The 18,481-nt window shown below is 35.2% G+C and overlaps 1 protein-coding gene across 4 annotated transcripts in view; it reads left to right on the top strand.

The window, feature by feature from the left end:
- The first annotated feature begins 18 nt into the window (after positions 1 to 18).
- The window catches only part of LOC139120742 (uncharacterized), a 40,860-nt gene continuing 22,397 nt past the window's right edge, over positions 19 to 18,481 (top strand). For all 4 annotated transcript variants that reach the window (XR_011549140.1, XM_070685286.1, XM_070685288.1 and 1 more), the window contains exons 1-14: positions 19 to 241; positions 1,135 to 1,330; positions 3,500 to 3,588; positions 3,802 to 3,908; positions 4,434 to 4,672; positions 8,264 to 8,489; positions 9,791 to 9,916; positions 10,255 to 10,390; positions 11,261 to 11,412; positions 11,862 to 11,987; positions 12,173 to 12,314; positions 13,234 to 13,385; positions 16,667 to 16,885; positions 18,147 to 18,244. Coding sequence is in view for 3 of the 4 variants with exons in the window: in XM_070685286.1 (XP_070541387.1) it covers positions 190 to 241; positions 1,135 to 1,330; positions 3,500 to 3,588; positions 3,802 to 3,908; positions 4,434 to 4,672; positions 8,264 to 8,489; positions 9,791 to 9,916; positions 10,255 to 10,390; positions 11,261 to 11,412; positions 11,862 to 11,987; positions 12,173 to 12,314; positions 13,234 to 13,385; positions 16,667 to 16,885; positions 18,147 to 18,244 (2,060 nt within the window). In the remaining variant the exon portion in view is untranslated. The remainder of the gene's footprint in view (positions 242 to 1,134; positions 1,331 to 3,499; positions 3,589 to 3,801; positions 3,909 to 4,433; positions 4,673 to 8,263; positions 8,490 to 9,790; positions 9,917 to 10,254; positions 10,391 to 11,260; positions 11,413 to 11,861; positions 11,988 to 12,172; positions 12,315 to 13,233; positions 13,386 to 16,666; positions 16,886 to 18,146; positions 18,245 to 18,481) is intronic.

The following is an 18,481-nucleotide window of genomic DNA, read 5'->3' as shown; positions in this document are numbered from 1 at the left end:
ACGAGCGGCGACACCAGCGCTTCAGATCTGCTGCGGGCACATGGGGTTGTTGCTGCGACGTACATGGTAATACGCTGGCCTCCATACTTGATCTCCCATCATATTTCGCATATAATCAGCCCTCAAGTATGAAGACTATCGTTCATCTGAAGTAAATTGACGAAATTTCCATTCTTATCGCAAAAAGTGATGACAAATACACAAAAACAAGGTGAAACGGGACTCATGGCTGTCATGACAGGTGAGTGGTTGCCCGGGGTGGTACCGTATAGCACTGCACTGCCAGCAGGGCATTCACGGGTAGTATGCAGTGATACTACTGTACAGGCGTGCATGCAAGCTGAAGCCCTTTCAAATTTCACCCTAAGGTTTCGTTTTTTCTTCACCATTACAAAGTCATGTAGATTGCTTGGGATTGCGAATTCGGTGATAGAGGGACCGTGGTTTTAGCATGAACCTACCACGAGAGACAGGTTCGTTCAATCATGGTTTAGGAATGTTAGTTGTCCCTTGTTATTCAGGTTCAGACCACCCTGGTTTGTAATCGTAGTAGTATCGGCGGTTTTTAGCAATTAATGCTAGCTTATCAGCTTTATAGGGTATAGGAATGGTTTGTTGTACCCAGTAACAGAGAAGTCATATGACAACCGTAGAGTCTTATATCATAAAGAAATAACTTTCAAGAATCGATAAATTTCAGTTTGTATTTTCTTGATATACTACATGTACTATACTAGTATTACAATTTTACATAGTATTAACATAGTCAATAATTTCAAACTTTAAAAGAATGGGATACTCCGAGTAATCCAACCTATCGTCCTGTACAGATTGTAGGATGGAACATGAAGTTTATTTTGATTGGAACAAAAATTATTACTGAAAATTTTGTCTAGTCAAATAACCAAATGTAAGATGATTAGGCCTTTTCAGGTAACGATGAGAATTATATATGCATTATTATAATTATTTTAACATGCACATAGTGCACGGTGGTCAGGCAATCTGCTTTCACCAAAGTAACTTGGACATGCATATAGTGCATTGTAAACTTTGATATTTTAGTTAAGTCCTGAACTTTTCACCCTTCGTATTGGATGAAATTTAATTAAAAAAAAATAAATTTATTTACAGGTGGGGAAGCCACCACTGCCGTTGGTGTTTGTATGTCATGTGAATCATATGGATTTCGTCAAGATGGTCATACAGATACAATTCTTGGCCTTCTCATTCTGGATCCAGTCAAAACTACATTGGCGGAACTGAGAAACAGACTCAACAAACAATTTGATGCACTATCGGTTGATTATAAATTTCTTACATCAAAAGGGTAAGTCATGATTCATTATTGATTCATAATTCTTTTCACAGACTGTCATGTTGCATAAAAACAATATGTAAAATATAGCTGCAAAGGAGCAGTGACTGGGTTTCGAGACATCTCGGTGCATTTGGGCAGTAAGAGAAATAGATATGCACATATCTGATGAGCTATGGGTATATTTGTGAAATCGAGGCCAAAGGTCATCCTTGTCACCTAACATTTTGTAAAAAAAATTCCTCCCATAGTTATCCCTGTGTACAGAAACTCAGACCTCCAGCTCTGTTGACTAACTCAGAATTAGATATGTGCATAATTAATGAGGTAGAGGATGTGGCGTCATAAGGTCTCCCACCATACCAAATATGCAGGGTGTAGCACTTGTGGTTACTGAGTTATGGACCTATATGTGTATTTCAGGTCAAAGGTCATCACGGTCAGGTCACATTTTGTCAAAAAAATTTTGTACCAAAGTTATACATACATACCAAAAATCAGACCTCTAGCTCTATTGGCTAGCCCAGAATTATGTGCATAAGTAATTAGGTACAGGAAGTGGATGGAGATGATGTTTTGTCAAAAACCTGTTCCCAACTAATACCCTTGTATAGCAAAAATCAAACCTGTAGCTCGATTAACAAGCCCTGAATTAGACATTTGCATTATGAGGTGCGGTGAAGATGAAGATGCCAAAGTCAAAGGTCAATGGGCCTCCAAAAATTCAGGTGTGCAATTTGGTCCCCCCACTGATCATTGTTCAGTAGACACCAGCTCTCTCTGACTCCCACATAGGCCAAGCCATTTCCATAGCTTAGCTGTGTAGGTATAGGGCAGGTCAAAGGTCACTGAAAATTCAGAAAAATAATGCTTTAAATCTTCTCAAAATCGGCAGGGCCTATGCCCTGCTGATTTGCCAGTAAAATTATATAATGTATCTTTATTTAACATTTTCTCTGATATTTAATTTAGTGGATCTGATTAGCAAAAATAGTGAAATTCAATCCCACTGGAAAAAATTATGTTTTTACAGTAACTAAATGCTTTATTCATTTGGTTTGCAGCCCAGTAGGTTTGTGCTTCATTCAGTCTATATGGTATGGACTTGAGTTATAATAACAGCCACCGGTTATCATTTTACACCTGGTCAATTGATTTCTGATACTGTTGTGACTTGAATTACAAATTATTAAGTTTGTGTATTATTTATTTACCATGTATTGTATAGAAATTGAAGAACTCTACGATTCATCAGCAACTGTACATTTGCATATACTTGCAACTTCTGGCTCCCATTTTCTGCTTTAAGTTTGATGAAAAATTGAATTTTTTTCTCTTCTGTTTTGCTCATTTCGAGGCAAAATATAGCAAGAATGAAATGGTACATAATTTTCATTTGTAAATATTTGATCAGTGATATCAGTGTAAAACTTCATTGACTACATTTCTAAAATTAATAGTTTCTCATTCGGAAATGTTTTGTTTCATAAAATAAATGGAGAAATTATATTTCCTATTGTAATTATATAGAGATGATGCTAACTTCAGAACTCACCTTTAAACTCGCAAAATCCACTTTTTATGAAAACGTAGTCATGTGACATATCCTAGTAGGTTTACTGAAAGTTGTACTCTGCAAATGTTAACATGGTACACTTTATAATTTCTGTCTGTAATTTATCCATCAAAGTTTGACAAGGATCCTTATTAAAGTTTTCAGTTTAGTCAAGGTGTTTGTTGTACATATGTAGTTGTTTGAAGAAAGAAATATCACATATTATGAAAAATGATATAAAAATACAGAATGCAAAACCATTTAAAATTTGAGTCAGGTAATCAAGCTGCTTGGTTTGTTGAACAATTCTCTGTACAGTTGTAAATTTGAGATCTGCCTTATCATTTTATAACAGTATATTATTACTGAGAAATTGTTCATATTCATATTTCAAGACAAGTATCGTAGCTTGTTTTGCTGTGACAGATAAGTTAAAGTGAGCACTTTATTGGTGAAGTAAGTAAAACAATATCAACGATGGTGGATATAGCTCTTCTGAATATTTCATCAGATTTATGACCAAAGAGAATCACAATTTTTAAAATATGTTACTGCACATGGGAAATGCTGACAGCCACATTAATCAAGCAATGATAGCTGCATATATTACATTTTATCACTTGCAGATGGCCGGTGAAACACAATCAAGAATCTTCCTTATGTGTTTATCAGATAGTTGATTCTGACAGTGTAGTCAGAATTGTTACAAAGTATGGTAGGTTTTGGATTTAATCTTTAATTGAGTTGTACATATAGTGATAGGATAGCTACATTGCAGCCTTAAACAGTTGACTGTCCTGTTTCTAAATGTTAACTTTACATATATAATTATCATAATGTTTGATTGTCATTCCATTTTCTCTCACAACATTAATACTCATGTGTTCATCAGGTCTTCCACCTCCTTGTTCCTTTGTTTAATTTTCAGATAAGCCAAGAATTGGTATTTGTACAACTGATGGCTCTTCAATAGGATTTGTATTTATCCAAAATACGTGCACTGTTACACAACTCAGAGAAGCTGTCCTCACACAGGTTGGTGCAGATATCAAATTAAGAATCTCATCAGAAATTCCATATTTCTACATCAGCTTTTATGATAGAATAAGATTTCAGAGTTGTAGATTTTCTGATGTGAATCTCAAACCTACCCTGGCTTTCACAATATTTAACATCCCCAGTGTTTTCATTTGGGATTGTCAGATCAATGTGCAAAGAATGGGTAGAAAGGGCTGCATTGTGTCATCTCCATATGTAACCTGTTTGCCCAAAGGGAATTCCCTGTAAACAGGTCCTCACTCATTGTTGATAACATGGGTTGAGACCAAACCATGGTTGTGAAAGGGTTAAAGAGCCATTAAAGTTTAGTGAAAGGATTTGGCTGTGATTTTTATAACATATAATTTGCTGTTTGCTCCAACTCTGAGAGCCTTGAAGTTTGATTTGGATGCCAGGGAATAAGAGGGCTGTGTTAAAATTTATCATACAACATCATGTGTCTGTTCTATGGTAGATTGAATGCAGCAACTAACACTTTTGATAATTTGTTTTTTGTTACAGATTGCAAATAGTTCTCCATCTTTACACGATTCCAGCTTTGTCTTCCTTGATCGTAATATGTGGCCTCTAAGCATTGACCAGGAAAGTCAATTGAGAGTACTAGATATCCAGAATGGTGCCATTGTTAACGTCCAGATCAGAGATAGAATTCCTTCTGATGATGATACAGTTCCTATTAGTGATATTGTCCCATCTCCAACATCATTATCACCACCTACCAGTACAAAGAAATTCAAAAGGTAATGTTGGTTTGTGCATTTTAATTTTTAAAAGTTGTGAAAGTAGAAACTTTTTGAAGCCCACTGATTTCTGCCATTTATCGTTATTCAGTTAATTTGTTCTATAAAAATTATCCAGAGATCTTGATACTTTCCATGAAAATATGAATGCTACAAAGTGTTTCTGAATTTTCATGTATTCTTATTTTTCATATTATACCATTTAGCCATTGGTGTAAGCCCAGAGTGGTCTATATCTGTGGGTTTTCATTGGTGTCAGGGTGTCTCATTTAATTTCAATATGTGCAGTTGTTAAAATTACTATAATACTGGGTGTGGACTGAATTTCATACTCATCTGAGCCATCAAACATCCTGGCATTTCCATTGGTGTCATTATGCCTCATTTGATTTTCAAAGTCCGCAATCATAGATGCTATTATACCCATTATGGATTGAATTGATACTTGTCTGAGCCATCAAACATACTGGCATTTCCACTGATGTCATTGTTCTTCATTTGATTTCACAGTCTGCTATTGTGAACTGACTTGATATTCATCTGAACTATCAAAAATCAATTCAATATTACCAGGATGTAAGGTCACTAGATGTCATGCAAATGACAAATTAAAATATCAATGGCCTTCCATACTTAGTCTCCACACAATGAAATCTTGGATTGGATCATAATTGGGTTTCACTTGTTAGCTCCCATAGCCATATGTATATATGGCAATGGAAGCTATTCTTATAGGCTAGGAAAATGTCTGTATGTATGTATGTCTGTATGTCTGTATGTCTGTATGTCTGTATGTCTGTCCGTCAACATCAAAAACTCCAAAACCGCTGCACATTTCATCTTGATATTTGGTGTGTACATGGATGATGGGCTGCAGATGAGATTTTGTTCACAATGAAGTTGTCATTGCCAAAAATATGCAAATTAGTGCCAAAAAAGGCGTTTTTGGTAAAAAATCCTCTTCTTCATAACCACTGGTCAGACAGCTTTGATATTTAATATACAGGTCCCTAGGGATAACCCAACTTGGATTTGTTCAAATTGTGATGAAATATGCAAATCTGTATTTTTAAGGAATTTTTTTGTCATTTTTGGTCAAAAATTTATTTCATCAAAACCGCTTGTCTGACAGCTTTGATATTTGGTATACAGGTTCCTAGGGATAACCCAACTTGGATTTGTTCAAATTGTGATGAAATATGCAAATCTGTATTTTTAAGGAATTTTTTTGTCATTTTTGGTCAAAAATTTATTTCATCAAAACCGCTTGTCTGACAGCTTTGATATTTGGTATACAGGTCCCTAGGGATAACCCAACTTGGATTTGTTCAAATTGTGATGAAATAAGCAAATCTGTATTTTTAAGGAATTTTGTTGTCATTTTTGGTCAAAAATTTATTTCATCAAAACCGCTCGTCTGACAGCTTTGATATTTGGTATACAGGTCCCTAGGGATAGCCCAAGTTGGATTTGTTCAAATTGTGATGAAATAAGCAAATCTGTATATTTAAGGAATTTTTTTGTCATTTTTGGTCAAAAATTTATTTCATCAAAACCGCTCGTCTGACAGCTTTGATATTTGGTATACAGGTTCCTACAGATAAACTAAATATGATATACAGAATATATGATGAAATCTGCAATTTTGTATTTTTGGTGCAATTTTCGCCATTTTTGGTCAAAAAATGTGTTTCTCAAAAACTACTTGTCTGATGCCTTTGATATTTGGTATACAGGTTCCTGGGGGTTCTCTTAGTGTGATATAGTGAAATTTGATGAAATCTTCAATTTTTGTATTTTTGGGTCAGTTTTTGCCGTTTTGGTCAAAATATTTGTTTCTCAAAAGTTACTCATGTGATAGCTTTGATATTTGGTATACTTTTTATACATAATTATGATGAAATCATCAATTTTGTATTTTGCAGCTAATTTTGCCATTTTAGGTCAGGCCATCCTGAAATGAGCTATCAAAGATCTCAACCTTCTTCATCAATACATATGTCACAAAACGTTGCTCTCTACATAACACAGCAGAGCTCTGTCAACCATTGGGTCGCTTGTTAGCTCCCATAGCCATATGTATATATGTTTACAAGTTTACATTTTATTGAAAATCTCAAAAGCCACTGAGCAGATTAGATGAAAAATTAGCATGTAAGTACTTTGAGCTGACCTGAAATGATTGTGCACATCTTGGGTCAGTATCTTAGACTTGCTATTTTCATGAATTTTTTTGTAATTTTCTCCTATTTTTGGTCAAAAAATCTTCTTCTCTGAAACCACAAGTCTGATTGATTTGAAACTTGGTATGGAAGTGTATAGGAGTGACCTTTCCCAAATCTGGGCAAATCGTGGTGAAATTTGCATATTTGCATTTTTGGCTATTTTTTTTTCATTTTTGATCAAAATTTTTTTTAACTCTGAAAACCACACGTCCGATTGAGTTGAAACTTAGTTTAGAGGTTTTTACGGGTGACGTCAGTAAGATATGATCAAATTCTGGTGAAATTTGCATAATTTTATTTTATGGGGAATTGTTTCTATTTGTGATAAAAAAATCTTTTAGCTTGATTTTAGCTTGTTTTGATAACTATATGGGAGCAACCAGTGACATTGTCACTTATTTTTCTGTCAGCTGTCCATTCAAAGCTTGTCCTTTTATGTCCTTGAATAGATTCTGTCAAACTTCACATGTATGAAGCATAAGACACTGACTTACTGATGCTTGTTAGTTTTTCTCTTTCCAAAACTAATATGACTGCCAGGCAAACCTTGCGTTAATTTGATGTCAATATATCAGTACAAAATTTCTGATTTGAAGTAAAGACGATATGCTTCATCCATTGTGCTCCATCTTACTGAAGCATAAAAATTTAATGTTTGTTAGAACATTCTACCAGTCAGATATATTGTTATAGTTTGTTGATGTCTAAAGCATTCACATTCCATACCATTAACATGATCTCTTTTACTCATCAGAGTAGTTATTGAAGGTAATGAAAGGTGATATGAAACCTTTATGCAAAATGTAATTTGTAGATACCAAGGTAATGTTTTATGATGACTAGCAGTACTAGGAACGCATGTGAAGGAAACAAAACAAACATGTTTTCCAGTGAGAAACTTTAACAGTAAACTTTGTACCATTTGTCTATATTGGGGATACGATCATTTATTATGACAGAAGCGTCTTCTCTTGAAGGAGTTAAATTTTACTTCATTAGGCCAAAAAAAAAAAAGAAATGTTTCTGGTCAGGTCTTTCTTTAAAAAATGGTGCGGCGACGCGCATTTTATTTTTTTTTATTTTTATTTTTTTTTCCCTCAAGGGAGGGAGGAGGGTCAGTTTTATAGTTTTATCAATATAGTCACATATATACTGTTCATGCAGTCACTGATCATGCCCCCAAAGAATTTTCTCTTTTTTTCTTCAGCCATTTTGGTTTGGTGTCAGCCACGGCCGCCGGCCACAAACAGAAAAAAAGGGTGACGCGCTGTTGTTCAAGTGACGCGCGCGCTGACCAGAAACATTTCTTTTTCTTTTTTTGGCCTTATTGTAAGGCTTACAAAGAGTTCCTTTTCAATCTCCTTAGGTCTAGCTCTCTTGTCCATTCTACTGGGCAATCACCTTCAAAAATTGTCAAATTTCAAGACACCTGTGAAACGGACTCTGCAGGTGCTAAAACTGTAGACCTACCAGTGCTGAAAACTCCACAAGTTGCTAAACAGATGTTGATAAGTTATGTCAGACAGGAAGCTGCCCACCATGCTCTGGCTCTGAAATCTGCTTTAGAAAATTTACAGTTTAGTGTCTATCTTGTAAGTATACATATCATGTGATATCTTTCTTTATTCCTATTGGTATATTTAAACAGCACTACAGATCGACATTCAAATTTTGTCTGAGCTGTATCATTCACATGAAAAAACCAATAGTTGCTAAAAAGTTTGTATAAAACTTTTTTGAAGTTATGCAGTTCTTTTTTGGTACCAACGTTTTTGCTAAAAACTAGAAACCATGTAACAGGGGATCCAAAGATGATCTGTAGTGTTAACACATGTGCAACAGAAACATATTTGTTTTAATAACCAACATTTGCATACTTTCTCTTTTCAATGAAAAGCTTACCATAGCAGTCAGTGCTACTCAAGTGAACCAGTCAGTTTTGAGTAGATTTCTTCTGTTCATAAATGTGAAAGAATGCTGCAGCATCGTTTCTCTAGAATGAAAGTAATTGTTTGAAATTAAGATAGAACGCGCCTTGGGGACAGAGAGTCTGACTCTCAAATTTCTACAATTCTTTTCTGATCTACCACTGATGGGGGCTCATATTAAAGCTCTTGAAAAAAGAAAAACTTTCACCGTCTTAGTTTTTCGAAAATCCAAAATTTTATTTTTACCCCATAGAGTTAACATAGGGATGGCGGCCATTTTGAATTTCAAATGTTACAAAATGTTGAGTAATTTGTTTCGCTAGATCCAAACTTTGCACGGTGACCCCTTATTTTTATTGTAGATTTAGTAAGAGAATGGTTGAAAGTTTCATTTAGGAAAGTTTGAGCAAAAGTTTAAGTCTTTCACTTTCGAGGCGCATACTACCTTAAAGCAATTTTGCTACAATGAAAAAAATTGTTTGCAGTTAAAGCCATAAACAGTTTGTTAAAGTAGACAATTTGATAATTTTTCATACTTTGATCTCAGGTAGTACAGCTCTGGTATCGCCATCCTGTACTGTTTGAACTTTGACCCTGATGATCTGTAACGTCACATAGAAGTTTACAGTAGAACAGTGCGCAAAGGAGTTATCAATAATTGTTCAAAATTTGCTGAAAAGTGATTGAACATTTTCTCTTTACCCCTACTCTGTTGTTTGATATGGTGGGACCAGGATGTAGGCCTGTGAATAGAGAAACATGGTGCACAGGATTTAACATTTTGAATACTGCCAAATATAAAGTCTGGTAATGTATGTTGCTGAATAACCAACAATAGAGGTAAATGGTCAAAATGCTTAATAGTTGTTACAAATGTGGGTCTCATGAGAAAGTAAAATAAAAAGCTATGGCAATGTGTGCCACATCAAATTTAAACTTTGATGTTCTTCTACCTTTGAATACAGGATGTACATGAGATTACATGTGGAGCTGACTGGCAGGATGCATTGAATTATGCAGTTAGTAATTGTGAAGTCTTTGTCCCATTGGTAACACCAGGCTATGGAAACACTCAGTGGACTAACAGAGAGGTAAGTCAAATTACACCTAAAATCGCCCTAATGTATCAAGTTATCAAATGCTAAATTTTTCCATTTGTGATAATTTCTAACAATGTTACTGTGATAGTTATTAGGCACATTAATTATTTTGATGATGATACAGTCTTGAATAAAATGGTAATAATTCATTCTAATGAGTTGATATTGTACAACTGGAGAAGAGTGCAAGGCAAACCTAGATGATGTGCCAAAGTGATGTACTTAAAGGTTTGTAGATTTGCTATTGTGATCTATTGGCAAGTATATTGAAAGTGAGTTTATGTGAACCAAAATGTTAGATATTGATTGTCTTTGTCTCTCTCATGAAGGTTAAACTTGCTGATGTTCTTGGCAAGCTAATCATACCAGTAAGTTTTCTACAAAGATGGCCTCCTCCCTGCCTTGCAATCCAGTTTGCTACGACTCAGTATGTCCGTTGGAAGACTAGAGATGAAATCAAGCAAGGTTTGTCAAATTAAAGATACCTTTAAACTGGATATCTCACCTATTTCAACCTGATGTTAGGTCCTCCCGTCCTCATGCAAACATTTATGATCCTCCAAAATCTGCCGGTGAAATGGGTAAACTCAATGAAGTTAGAAGTTAGGGAATTGTCATGCAATTCATCTTAATGAGACATTTGTTTGTTTGTTTGTTGAACTTTTGTTCTTGTTCAGTTCTTTTCATATTTTTCCGTCAACAGGTTGTTGTTCTGCTATTGAAAACGTATTGGAAAACTGTACGTTTCATATCAGATTTCATGCATTTCATTTTCATCAAGTTTATGCATTGTCACGTTAACATGGAATGCTAAGTTCAGACTTTTTTGACAACAAATTAATTTACACATTTTTGTATGTTACTGGTGTGTGATGTGAATATTACATACCACTGCACAACTCACAGTGCTCGATCCATAGAACTGCTGCGATTTCAGGCTGTTGCATGTAATATAGGAAAATAACTGTAACAGCATTTTCGGTTGCATTTCCCAAACAGGGGAGTTCATCTCCTAAAAAGTCCTGCAATGCAATGTAGAAAGATACTTTTTGCTATGCTTGTTGTTCAGAGAATGTAGTTAAAATAAAGTGATTTTTATTAATCTTGAGAAGAAAATCTCTGTAGCCGTTTGGTTTTACAGGATTACCCTAAAAAGTCAGAGCTGGACAGTTTTCAAATTTCCACTGATATTAAATTTGAAGTTTTGTTTATGTTGTTGAGATTCTGTATCAAAAAGTAAAAGAGCTCTGATTCTTCACATCAGCCTGAGATTTAAAATTATGTAAACATAGAGACAGTGAATGACCTATGAACTCAATCTTCTCTGTTAACCAGCTGAAGATAGAGGGGATGGACAGACAGCAACTGACATCAAATACTGGGAACCACTCTATGTTCAAAGAGTTGCAAAAGCCATCGGTGAATTCTGCAAGGCAGAAGCAAGAAAACTGAAATTCTATGGACCATTGAAGGGACTCAGTCGAAAGGTAGGGTGTGTTACATAATGTGTAATTTGACTGGACTTGGTTAAAAGATAGCATGCATTACATTATAATTATGTAGTTTGAGAGGACTGAGTGAGAAGGTCGAATGTTTTATATTAGATTTTGTGATTGGAAATAATTTTTTATTGTGCGTAACTGGTTATACTATATCACAAGTTCTCAGTCTGAGATAGGAAGTTGTTATTCTTGTTCAAATGTTATTTGTGTACAGAGCTATTTATTTGTCAAGTGTACTGTAGAGCAACAGCGCTAAATGTCAGTGAAGCCAGACATATCAGCATCAGATGTGCAGAGTGAGCGCAAAGAAATGAGTTGTTATCATGATGTGCAATGCTTTTGCTCAATATTTTACAATACTGTAAATGTACCATTCCATATATTAAATGTTTTATTAAACAATTAGAACATATAAATGTTGAATTTTGTGACAGCAATCTATGTTGAAGAGTTATGCAGCAAGTCTTCCAGAAGGTGCCAATGAATTAGCATCCATCCAGCAAGACAGAGAAGGAAAACCACTGGTTGTGATAAGTCTTCATCCAGCTCAGAAAGACTATGTAAGTAGTTGATATTTCATGCTTTCCTTTCTACTGGTTCCCAGTACAGATCCTATGTTCCCTTATCTTTAACATCCAGTGTTAAGAAATCCATCGCTGTTGTTGTGGACTATCTATTCAATGTATAATCCCTGCATATTTGCTGGATGATTCTCATCCTGTATCAATTCTATTCCTTTCTGCAGGCATTGAAATTGAAGATAATGTTTGAGACAGATGGCTATGAAGTATGGTGCTCCACCAGTATGTTGGACTGTAATGAGATGGAAGTTGAGAGATCATTTAAATTTGAAGCTCTCCCACGAAGTGCCAGTGACGATTACTCAGGTTGTGACATTTCATTCAAATTCTATAGTAGTATCAGTGTCTTTGCAGATGAATTTCAATCATAAGTAGTTGTTTTGAGATTTTCACTGACACAGTTAGACATGTCATAATGAACTGTTAATTAAAATCATACGGGCCCCATCAGTCTTTTTGCCAAAGACACTGAACTTTTGAAGATGATTTTAGTAACCCTGTTCCCTATGACGACTGCCTTGGTATATTGATGTAATAACCAGGCACTTTCTTGATTTTGACCAGCTTACCAACACAAATATCACTGCCTTTAAAATAGTGTTGAAAAGAGTTACATGAAACACACATGGAGATCTTTCATCATCAACATCATTACTTTGATTACAAAATGTAAAATGACCTCAGTCACCCTAAAGAAACTGCAGCTTTCTTCTTCCTACCTTGACTTAAAATTGACGTTTTTGATATTGCAATATATTTGGATTACTGAATCTAGATCTGATATATTCACTGACACATAGGGTTTTGAATTGTGAAGGTCATATTTTAATCATGAAACTTGAACATCAACCAAAATCAACATTTATCCTTTTTACAACCTCCTTGAATTTTGTGGAAAATCTGATTTGACCCCATAACATCTCAAAAAATGTAAAAAATTCAGAAAAGCTGCCAATAACTTGTGTAATTTTGATTCTTCAAAAATAAACATCCAAATTCAAACTTTACGGGCATAGAGCAGAATTTTTGGGAGATTGTTTTATTTTTGATACTGATTACAATTGAATATGCATTCAACTAAATTTAGTGTGACAAATGTTAACTGTAACCACCTGGGAGAAAGAGGTCAATGTGAAGTTCATATTGATATAATCTTCTTCTTCTTCCCCATGTATTATAATCAGATTATCTATACTTATTGCATGTCTTGTGTGTATTGACCCAGGTCCCAGTCTATCTCAGCTGTCTCACTCTTCCAATGACAGCTTTAACGCATCCGATGAGAGAAGTATATTTCAAGAGAAAGCGGATGAGGCTGGTGTTGTTGTCTTTGTGCTTTCCAAAGCATTTGCAGAATCTAAAACTTGCCAGCAACAGGTCAGTAAATTAAAATGATTGAAACTTTGTAACATCCTACCGAGTATCATCACAGGAAGTTAGGTAGATAGTCAACAGAATGTATTCACTGAGAGACGGAAGAATCAGCTGCGTTCTGACAAGACTTTGCAAATGCCCATTAAGTTTTAATCTCACATTTTGATAACTTGCGTCTGTTACTGCAGGCAATATTTCCTTCATCAAAGTACAGTAAATACTGTTAGTGGATGTGTTTTAAATTTATTTTACTGAACGGCATTCTGGTTTTCCGTAGAGGCAGTTAAAATGGCAGAAAATCTTGTCAGTAGTTTGTTCCCATAACAACTCTGATGAACCCTCGATGAGGTTTACTATATATAGCAAGCATTGTATGCAAACAGTCATATAAGTAGAGCGCCCTCTATTGTCGATGTATTCCTAGAGCAATTACAGATAATAATCTGTCTGTATGTGTTATCAGACAGGAAGTAGAAGATCAATTTTTTCATCTACATCCATGGTAGATAAAAATCTATTCTTTTAACTCTTATCAGACTCAAGATTTGACAGTAATGCTTCCATTATAGGAGTGCTTGTGGCAATATTTGTCTCAATATGTTGCCGACCCAACTACCGGTATCCACCTGCATGTGATGTTTAGTTAGTCTTTGCAAGATGTTCGAAATGTGGTCGCCAAGCTACAGAACTTGTTTATGCCCCAATTTCCTGCAGTTCATCTTCAATACAGAAAGGAGACATATTTTTACCGTTTGTGTCATTGCTTAAAGAGAATGAGATGCAAATTCCCCCCAAAATCATAAAATAACTTCAAATTATAATGGTGCCTGCTGTCATATTGAAATATACTTTCATGTCAAACTTGCAACTATTAATAGATCTTTGTAGTTCAACAGTTAGCCTTGTAAATCACACACAAGGTTTCTAACTCCATTAATCAGCAGATTCTGTCTCAGACCATAAATTAAACAAATTACTGTTGAATACGGAGTGTCATTAGACAAGGTGGGTGGGGGTTGTGGGTGCCTTACTGTACTTAGAGTGTGAAAGACTTCCTCTGAAGAGGTTTGACATTTGCAGACTTTTGGAAAAGCATCAGAAATCTTTGATATCATGTCAAGGGACATTCCAACTTATCGCTTTGATCATTCATTGATAGCAAATAAAACATTCATTGCAGATTACCGGTACTTATGTTTGTAGAAATGAAAATGCTGCCTGGTTTACAGGACAAGTACCATAGGGGGTTTTCAGGGCTCCCCTAAGTCACCAAAACGATTAGCCAAGTCATTAGCCAAATCAAAAATCTTTTAGCCATTTTGAGTAACTTTTAGCCAGTTTATGATCTCAAGTGTGGCAACAGCTTTCTCGTCATTCAGGAGTCCCTAATTTTACAAATCAAGATGTTTTGTATGATGTTCATGATGGTTTTTACATTAAAGAAATATGTGTTTAGTTTTTGCATTTATAATCTGTGTTTTTATGACATTTCAGGGATAGAAATCCTTTTTCATTTTTGGTGGTAAACTTTAAACACCAGAAATAAAATTAGATAGCAATTGAATTCTAAAAATCTGGTAGCAATGTTAGGTGTATATTACAAGTGGTACAGATTGAATATTTCTGCCACATTCAGTTAGTATTCACAGTATGATAGCTTGTGATAAGTTACAGGCTTCTCATGTGGCAAATTTATGCAGTCTTCCATAACCTAAATGTTTGAGCCACACAAGTAAAACAATTTTCCATGCAGAAGACAGCATTTATGGCAGTGTAGATACGATTATTGTGGTATTTAAGGCCCCGATTTTATGTGTATGTCATAGTTGTGATCAAGCAGGCTGAAATAGCATCTTGAGTATAAGTAGTTTTCTTGAGACAAAAAGGGCTGGGCCAAACAAAACTCTTGTAAAACAAGACACAACGATATATGTTCATTTAAATTACTCACTGTTTGAGGGCATTCATTGTTTTAATGATTATAACATTTTAGCCCAGATATATTTCCATTTGATATTTTGATATCATCAAGAAATGTCCGGTGATGTTCACTTCTAGATCATTAAAACTGGTGGAATCTATAAAATATTAAAATCATTCAGAATCACATAATTTCTTGTATAAGTTATAGCAGTTTGAAAGTAGGCTGAATGGGAGTCAATCAAGCTGAATGCCATTTAAATTGGAAGGCAACAAAATGCCATTTAATTTGGAAGGCAGCAAAATTACCTTTCACCTATTGGACCACCCTATGTAGTTTCTTGTGAACCATAATTGCGTAATTAGGGGGTCTTCATGCATGACATCACATGATGAGATGACCTAGACTTGACCTTTCAGATAACCTCAGTTTTTCTCCTTTTCCTTTTATTATGACTCCGTTTGTGAAAGTTTCCTTTGAAATAATGGTTTTACTATCAAACTGAGTAGTTGCAGGCCAAATTTTGATACAGCAAAGTAGGTATAACTTTTGATAGACTTAAGGATGACCCAGGACTCACAGAGGCAAAGCAGGCCTCAGTGTATTCATGGACTACGTAGTATCGAACAGCAACAGTGTTTGTTTTACGTACCAGGGAAATTGTAACTTTGTAGAAAGGAGAGTAAAGTGTTTCAATACATTGCAACTTTGTAGGAAGGAGGGTAAAGTGTTTCGACATCTCACAACATTTTAGGTGTAGTTTTCTGTGAGGAGGTGTAAGAATTCAACAGCCACTACATTAGCCAAACAGGAATTTTTGTAGCCATTTTTAACTTTCTTTCGCATTGGCGAATTGGCGAATAGGTAGCGGGAGCCCTGGTTTTAAACTTGGCGTCAGGGGACTGAAAGTGTAGATGCCCTGAAAAAAAGCAGTGTAGCCCTGTAGTGCTTAAGGTTTTTGTAAAATATTAAGATATCTGAATATGCATCAGCAAAACATTTCTTCATCAATGGAAACATGCACACGGTGTGATAGAGCAGGAGTGGCATGTCATTACAATGTGTCTCAGAGAACAGTGAAGTTTTGAAACAATGTGATGTGAGGGAAGAGGAAGATCACTGTCAGAGATCATAAAATCTTATGTGTGTGAAATGTCATTCCTTTGTTTGTGATGGACTGATCAGTCCTTGATGACTTTCTGTTCAATCATCCGAACAACAACACGAATAATACAATGTACAATGAAAGTAATTTTGAAATACGAATTTCATTTTAAGTGGTAGCACCATAGAGTGGATTACCTATTGCAAGTGTATGTTGTATTAATCAAGTTCTTGCTTCACACTTGTGTCATACCTGCAGGTGTTTTACTGTGAACATCGGAAACGTGTAGTGCCACTCAAATATGAAGACTTTGAAATGCCTGGTTGGATGAGTATGTTGATAGGAACACGTACCTTTGAGGACACAAGACGAGATGGCTATACAGATTCTCTGCGTTGCAGGGTTAAGAGGGCTTTAGATCCAAAGGCTAGAGAAAGCTGTTTTGATGAAATCAATGAAGCTAAAATGACTGTTCATGTAAGTCTGTTGTATTGCCTTGTTATCACAATCAAAAGAGGATAAAAATGCAGTGCTGTGGATCAGAAGCAGTACTTGTTGGAATTTCTCAGTAATTTCATAAGAACTTTGTAAGATTATTGGTAGCTAATGGTTCTCTTCAACCTCTTTTCTGCTCAATAAACATTCAACTTCACCAGCAAACAGTGAGGTTTAAGGAAATTTTAGTGTGAAAAGTTTCTGCGAAAATGATGAGATATGAGCCATGAAAAACAACTTTGCAAGCAAGATTGATTCCATCTTGATGTGAAACTGAAAAAGATGAAAACTTAGAGACAAAGTGAGTGGAGGAAAAGACGAGAAATGAAATATTATTAATAAAAAACAAAATACCCAACAATGCTGATTAATGTAATCTGCATATTATGAATACTAATCCACCTGGCATCTAACACTAAGAGGAGGGGTGGTAGCTCTTACCGTGGTGTCTTAAAACTGTAAAAAATACTTGATATCCTTCCCTCTTCAACCACCCTTTATCATTGTCATAACATTAATAGGCACCATAAAATTGACATATCCTGCCCCAATAGTTTTCAGAACAATATTGGTCTGAGATCTGACAGTGAATATTAGTAAATTTGACATACAGAATGTACTATAGATACTGATTATGTCTGCAAATGTTACATTTGCAGACATGATATAATCATTGTCATCTGTTACAGCAGTGAAGTAAATATAAGGCTGAAACCATGTCAATAAATTTGCACTAAAATATCTAGTCAAGCAGGGAGCATTAATGATGAATATCTGTGGGAAGATTTTTAATAGTTTCTGATAAAATTATAATAAGTGTGTGTTCATGGTCAATATCAGATCCATGGTTGAAAGATGAACTAACAAACTTTACAGTAAAAGAAATGAACTACTTCTCAAAAACAATGACAAAAATTTTTTGCTTCAAAAGACAAGAAACATTCTCTCTTGTTCAGTGTGTGAAAATGACTTCACTATTACTTGTATATAGGAATGTGTTACTTGTGTGGAATGAATTTGTGTGATCAACACACTGCAGAATTCCAGACAATATTTGTAGAACTATAGCTAGACAGAAAAGATAGACATAATGAAGGAGTGAAAATTGGTGTATGAAATCATGCATTCAGAGATTCTTTTCAAATTAGCACAATATGTTAGGAATCATTCACATTACTACTTGGTACGTGATTTGAATGATATGTTAGTAATTTTGATCACTGAGAATGCGTCCTTTTTTCAGATTAACTTCATTAAGAGAAGTCTAGCAGACTTTCACAATGTGGTCTACATATCTGGAGGCACCAAATTTTTTTGGCAGAAGTCAGAGTCAATTTGCAGGTAAGTGTGGTTCAAGTTGTGAAATAGACCAAGGGTATTAAAAACAAATCAATAGCCAAGGGTTTCAATTACCCGGACTGGCTAGGGGGTCTCATCACATTTTTACAGCAGCTAGGTGGTTTGTCACCAGCAGTTTGTCCATCAGACATACCTATGTTTCAAAAAAGTTTTCAGAGTATTGTTGAAATACAGTTTTTGATACTATCTAGCCCATATCTGGCTGATTCTACAGTTTTT

Source organism: Ptychodera flava, chromosome 20 (assembly GCF_041260155.1).
Source record: "Ptychodera flava strain L36383 chromosome 20, AS_Pfla_20210202, whole genome shotgun sequence".
Lineage (NCBI taxonomy): Eukaryota > Metazoa > Hemichordata > Enteropneusta > Ptychoderidae > Ptychodera > Ptychodera flava.
This window is presented reverse-complemented; position numbering and strand designations above follow the sequence as displayed.